We start from the raw sequence: 6631 nt of genomic DNA on the forward strand, positions 1-6631 counted from the left end.
ATATTGCATATCTTGCAAGTCAAGTCATGCAACTGATTTGTTCACCAAGTCTCTACCAACTTTTACATTCCAGAAACATGTTCATGGAATTGGTATATGACGGCTTCGAAATTTGCAAGAATCAGGGAGAGTATCTTCCTGAATTGTTCCTGTTTAATGCATCATATTATACTCTTTTTTCCTTCATGAGTTTACTATACTTGTTCTCATAAAGGTTTTTAATGAGGTAATATCAACACCAGATCATATGTCATACTTTTTGTTTTCCCCACCGGGGTTTTTGGAAAGTATATACGACATATTTATTGTTCGTTTAATTCTATGGGTTTTCCTCATATTGAGTTGAAAGAGACAATAACCACTATATGTTGCGGCATTTTCTCCTTATTTTTCCCACTGGGTTTGAAGGAGTTTTGGCAACATATCAAACACTATACTCCTCATATTTTTCCCACAGGGTTTTTAGAGGAGATTATTCCAAGGTCGATCGCAAGCACAAGGAAGGATTAGGGGGAGTGTTAGGATTTAATTAGTTCTCTTAATTAAAGGGATAATCCTCCCTATGTAATATCTCGTGCGGTTGTTTCTGCAACCGTCGCGACCCACTCTCACGCCCCTGCGAACGGACACATCTCTTCGCTTGCGTCTGTTTCCTTGTATATATACTGTGATCGTCAATGGAATAAGAAACAGTTCGATTCATTGTTGTCTCTCGATTAGTTCCAACAAATGTGTTTGATTAAGCTATGTGTGAAGGACTGTCAACCAGCTATGCCACGTGGCGCAAGCTGGTTGGCCTCGGTGAGAAATCTTTTGCAATTTTTTTAAATGAAGGTGTGGATTATTTTTAAATGTATTTTTTAGATGGAGATAAGGACCTCTAGTATTTTTTAAATGAAAGGTTATGCAAATACTATTTTTAGATGAAGGTGAGGATTTTTTTAAGATATTTTTTTAGACGGAGGCAAGGACTCAAGGACTCTATGTATTTTTTAAAATAGAAATATGCGCATAATTTTCTCTCAAGCGGCGCCACAGGGTGATGCCCCAATCACTAGTGCTACATGAAGAGGAACACCATTCATTCCCCCGAAGGAGAAATACCACCCACGTCATCAGTATTTGAGGTACGCATGGTCGCATCAAGCGTGTGTTCTTGCAGATCCTAGAGGGATCTGAGTTGTTTTGCACGCACACAAGGTTGTCATGTTGATGTAGACGCAAGCACTCATATACACACGCATACAGTTATCCCTATGAACGCACCCATGTATACCCTACCTCTATAAGCACCTCAGAAAGACTAAGCAACATATCATCTTGAAATTTACGAAGTCACTGTAGGCACCTCGTCGTCGACAGGAACGTCTCCTCCCACTGAATGCGCATCGCCGGAAATCCTGAAATAAATCCAGGAATATATGCGAGCACATGACTTGAACCTGGTGGGCTGGGGATACCACAGTCCCTCTAACCATCCAACCATAGGTTGGTTCGCTCTTGTCGATGTAATTGAAAATATAAAATGCATCCTTTTCAGAAACATGGAAAACATTATGAAGTACCTTAAAACAGGAAATACATTTGGAATCCATGCAAATTTTTATTTACATCTGATTTTTATTCGCTCTTTGTACTGCGGATGTGCAAATGTTACAATGCCTTCCAAATATAAAAGGTCGTCATGACGGTCTTGCAAGGGTACTGTCAAACATATGTGCCGTGGAATGAAGATGGGACAACCCTGCAAAATTGGGAAGCAAATAAGACCAATACTTCTGGAGGTCACAACAGTTTAGAAGATCGAGCAAAGTGACGCTAACTGTAAGGAAGGAAACTGAAATTTTCAATCCCAACACCCAAAGTGTATTATCAAGAGATGGGAAACAAAGGGGGCAGCCCGGAGCAAGAGATAGGAAACAAATTGAAAAAAAAGCCTAAATTACCACAGAGCGACTAAAGGGAAACAAAACAATAGGTCCACACTGCGAACCCAATCTAATTCATTTAAAGAATACATTAAAAGAAACCTCTCACAAGAAATTCAAGCACCAGTGAGAAAAGCATTCATATGATCTGCCTATCTTGAAAAAGAAACCAAATTTTCCAGTTTGAAATAAAAAATGCTATTATCATGTACACTATATTGTTCTAATTCAGATACAATAGATAGGTAAGTTTATGCACAATGAATGCTGAAACTTTCACAATATCTATACAAGAAGAAACACACACAGGGTACAACTAACAAAACAATGAAGAATTTCACCTGCAGAAAGACGTTTGACTCATTTGGTCCTCTTGTAGAGTTTATAGGTGTATCATAATAAAAAATGAACACAATATCATAATAAAATTATTACCAAACATAGGGGTTTTACGGAAGGAGCCTCAAGAATTCTACCTATCATGACATTTGCGGGTCTCCTAGCAGGTTGCTTGTAAAAAGTTACTGATGTAGGCTTGTGCAAGACTTTCTCCAAGCTTTACTTGTGCTTCAGTGGTAAGATGCAAATTATCTTCGTTCAAGGGCAGGCCAATTGCATCCACAGTTACAACATTCAGCAAGTTAATGCTAAGCTGAGCCTCCCTCACTTTTTCAATGTTCCTTTTATTCCCAGATGCGAGAGCAACCTGTTTAGTGCATACATAATCTTGAGAGAAATGGTAATCTTCATAGCAAATAATATCAGAGAAATGAAAATATGACCACTTGGCAAAGCAACCAGCATTTTTGTAAGAAAGAGGGAAATCAATTAGTGCAAGATTTAAGGTGTTAGATAAGAATATATATATTTAAGTAGTTTTAGAATCAACCATTTTTTTACTTGAGGATATAAAATTGGTGAAATAAAATACACACGTTTTCATGTCTTATCACATCTTGTGGTTTATTTTCGTGAACCAATAACATCAATTTAATCTGATCAGTAGGGAAATGAAAATAGAAGTTAGCTTGGATATACGTATGATGTTAAAATACCTGATTCTAAATCCAAAAAAATTACAACTATGCATATTAATGGCTTGAGAAAGTAAGCAATTACTACACAGCTGCCTGCCTGTACGTTTTTCAAACTGAAACAAGACAAACAATTGTATGCTTCCTTGTCATCCATCAACAGCCAATGTGCATTCACAACTCCATCTTTTATTTTTTAAATTCTGATTCTTTTTGCTCATATAGTGGTCTATTTTTCATATTATGCCAATAACCAGACTGTGCCACGGTGTCAGGTCCGAGTGAGTCAAACTGTGCCATGTCATTACTGAATCCACATAACCCAGGATAAGGAACTAAAACTATACAGTTTTAGAGTTGAAGGAATAGGTTTTCCTGGAATTATAGTTGAGGGACCAAAATTATACTTTTCACTGGCTGCAACAACCTCCATAAGAGATTAGGCTAGACGTGTATTGTTCATCTCGATTGGCTTCGCAGCTGGTGTTTGGCCAAGGTGTCCCGCTTCTTGCATTATGCTTGCTTCTCCTCTTAATATAAACATGTGCAAATATTGTTTACGCATGTCTCAAACTTGTTCCAAGAACGGGTATCTTAATCGTATCAATGGAGCCACTTACTTGGCCTAATGCTGCATACAGAACACCATGTATGAATTTTAATCATACATAACTAAATAGTTGATGCTCACTAACCTATTTATCTCAACATGCACACATGCCACCATGCATGAAAAAGACCCACCTCAATAATTAACACACTAAATCATATATTCATATTCCATAGAACAAAATCCATCAAAATATATTGCAATAGTTTCCCGTAGCAAACGTGTGGGGTATCATCTAGTTAATTAAGTCTGTGTCTGTTGTGCCTGCCCATCAGAAAAAAAAAGGAATCATGCTGCATTACTCATGCAGGACTGTAATTAAGTATTCCTAAAAATTTCGCATATGATTGCTCTCTCTGTTCAGAAACATAGGACACATTTCAACTCTTCAACTACAGCTTTGAACAAAAGTTAGTTCATTAATAAAGTTTGTATTCAAAAGTATTTTCTTATGGTTACTATTTTGTAGTACTAGTTAACAAAAACATTGAGCAAAAATTATGGTGAAAGTTTGAGCATAGACAATCAAATTTTCTGAATGGAAACAATAATACTTCATCTTCACGTGCATTGAACAATAGTTATCTGCCCGAGTCCCCCGCATCGCCCCCCGCTCGGGCGACTCAGGCGGAGACCCTAAACCTAGCCGCCGGGCGAAGCCCCGGGCGGCTGACGGCGGTGGCGGAGGTCCTCTTCCTTCCCGCGCCGTGATCGAGTGAGGCGGGTCACCCAATGGCGCCGGGGCGCTTCTCCCGGATCTGGGTCGCGACGGCGCGGCGGCTCACCTCCGACGACAGCGTGGTGGTGGGCAGAGGCGGCAGAGCTGCAGGGCGACGTGGAAGAGCGGGTGGTGCTGGCTGCTCGGCGCGTCCGCGTGGTCACGACGGCCATGGCTGCGGTCGCCGGCGGCGGCGGAACGTGACCAATGGCGGCGGCGACGTTCGGCCTGGATCCCGGGGCGGCGGCCCTCAAAGGTCGCAGCAGGTGAAGCTAGGGCTTCCCGCGGCGGCATGGCATGGTGCTGTCCCTGTCCAAGGCGGATCTGCGCCGGTGATCTAGTGGCTTTGGCTCCGGATTGGTTCAGATCAGAGACGGTGACGAGCATGCGGGATCCCTCTCAGCGGCTCTCGCGGTTTGGCGAGGTGGGGTGGCGGCCCTCCTCCCAGGCGACAGTGGTGGCACACACAGGCAGTGGCCGGTGTGCCAGGGCTCCCACGGTTGCAGTGCTGCTGTGGATGGTCGCCGGATCTGGACGGCTAGATCTGGGGCTTTGAAGGCGGTCTGGACGGTGCACAAGTTGTCGGTTGGTTTTTCTTGGGACAGACCCTTAGCGCCGTTTCCTTCATGAAGGCATCATCGAGGTGAAGCTCCCAACTCCTCCCACTACCTCCGGGGAAAACCCTCGATCAGTTGACCTTGTGTTGCTCCCTCCTTGGGGGCATCATTCTTGGAGGTGTACGTTGGCTCAAGGGACCAATGGATGGTTTTAGCGGTGGAGCGGCGTTTCATGTCATGCATCGACGATGTGGAGTCTCGGCGGCGTGGCGCGGCAGGGTCTCAGCGACGGATGTGTGATGATGGACGCGCGTAGGGAGGTGGCGTTGTCTGGCACCGTGGTGGCATTGACGGCAGGCCTGACAAGGTCGATGTGTCAGTACCTGCTCTGAAGATGGACAGGTGGAAGACGGCGGCGGCGCGTCTGAGAGTGCACTGGACGGGTGTGTGCCCTAGACCCGACAATGTGGCTTGGTTGGGGCCTCCGGCTTTAGATGTTAGGCTTTGGTGCGAGGTCTGTTTGGTATTCGACTCGGACAATCGGCACCCCTTCATCAAGTGGATAGGAGCAGCGACAGATGTTGCCAAGATGGTTGCTTCAGACTTACTGATGTATTACTTTGTAAGGTCTTTGCGAATAATTAATAAAATGATTGAATGCATCTCGCAGAGGCCGGGGTCATCCTCCTTTTCAAAAAAAAATCTTCACGTGCATTATTATTTTTCATAAAATTACTATTCATTTGTCCAAAATTGCTAGCCTGTGTGAATGCCCAGATTGATGATCAGTTCAGTTTCTATAAACTTCAGTTCTCAACAGCCATGCCAAAAATGAAGACAAATTACACTATTTACCGAGTGCGGCCATTACCTGAATGAATGGTAGATGCGGCATCCCAAGATCTGCCCTGATATTTGCTATCAACCTCTCCACGTTCCCCTGATACGCCGCCGTTTCGGCATCGGACTCTGCATCGCTCTCCCCCTGGTACCACAGCACGGCCTCGATCTCGCCGCACTCGGTCGCGGCGCGCGCGCGCCGCACCATCTGCTCGTACAGGTGCTCCCCGCGGGCCCACTCCCGTATGGCCGTGCCGCCGACGGCGCATGGTACGAGCCCGACCCCGGCGGTGCCTGGGGGCTCCAGCCGCGGGAGAATGGCGCGGGCGAAGGCCATCCCGGGGCCGACGCCGCAGGTCTTGGTCGTGTCGATGTCGGCGTGCAGCGGCTCGCGGGCCTCTTCCCATGCGAGCGCGGCGGAGAGGCGGAGGATGGAGGGGTCCGGCGCGCACTCCGGCGGCACGACCCCGTCCCACCGTCGGTGGTGCACGCCGCCGCGGCCGGCCATGTTGCTCTGCCCTGAGAGAAGGAAGATGCGCATGACTGCGGGAGCAGCGGTGCGGCAGCGGCGAGGAAAGGGTGAAGAAGAGAAGACTGCGTCCGAAATAACCAACCGTTAACATTTCAGCACTCGGTTCCAATCTAGGAACCATACATTTCAGCACACAACTCATACAACAATCTAGAATCTCAGAAAAGAACTGGATGGTTAATTCTGTGGGCAGGTGATTCTATCGGCAGTTTTCCAGAATCAGATTCTCTAGAATCATGGCGAAAAGAATTGGCCGTTAGGGCATCTTGAACGGCAACTCGTAAAAAATTCCCTGCATCCGTCCATGAATAGGAGACCAGTCCGCGGACGAGAGTCATCCAACGCTATTACCATATATTTCAAACCACATTTTAACTAACCGGACGAAATTCATTCAAATCGGTCGACATTC

General features: G+C 45.4%; 1 protein-coding gene across 1 annotated transcript; it reads right to left on the reverse strand.

Annotated features, from left to right (window-relative positions):
- Nucleotides 1-1533: 1533 nt before the first annotated feature.
- On the reverse strand, nucleotides 1534-6334 carry LOC109771476 (probable carbohydrate esterase At4g34215). Its single transcript, XM_020330174.3, has 3 exons — nucleotides 5719-6334; nucleotides 2405-2634; nucleotides 1534-1744 (listed from the first exon to the last, which is right to left on the reverse strand). Exons 1-2 carry the CDS (start codon nucleotides 6226-6228, stop codon nucleotides 2428-2430), a joined length of 717 nt encoding a protein of 238 aa, XP_020185763.1. The 5' UTR covers nucleotides 6229-6334; the 3' UTR covers nucleotides 1534-1744; nucleotides 2405-2427.
- Between the last annotated feature and the right edge of the window lie 297 nt (nucleotides 6335-6631).

This window comes from Aegilops tauschii, chromosome 2 (assembly GCF_002575655.3).
Source record: "Aegilops tauschii subsp. strangulata cultivar AL8/78 chromosome 2, Aet v6.0, whole genome shotgun sequence".
Lineage (NCBI taxonomy): Eukaryota > Viridiplantae > Streptophyta > Magnoliopsida > Poales > Poaceae > Aegilops > Aegilops tauschii.

Bases quoted from the DNA above. Each gene is read 5' to 3' on its own strand.
- LOC109771476 (XM_020330174.3), bottom strand. From the start codon at position 6,228: ATGCGCATCTTCCTTCTCTCAGGGCAGAGCAACATGGCCGGCCGCGGC. The intron at 2,635-5,718 runs GTAATGGCCGCA...TGCACTAAACAG, and splicing joins CGCATCTACCATTCATTCAG to GTTGCTCTCGCATCTGGGAA.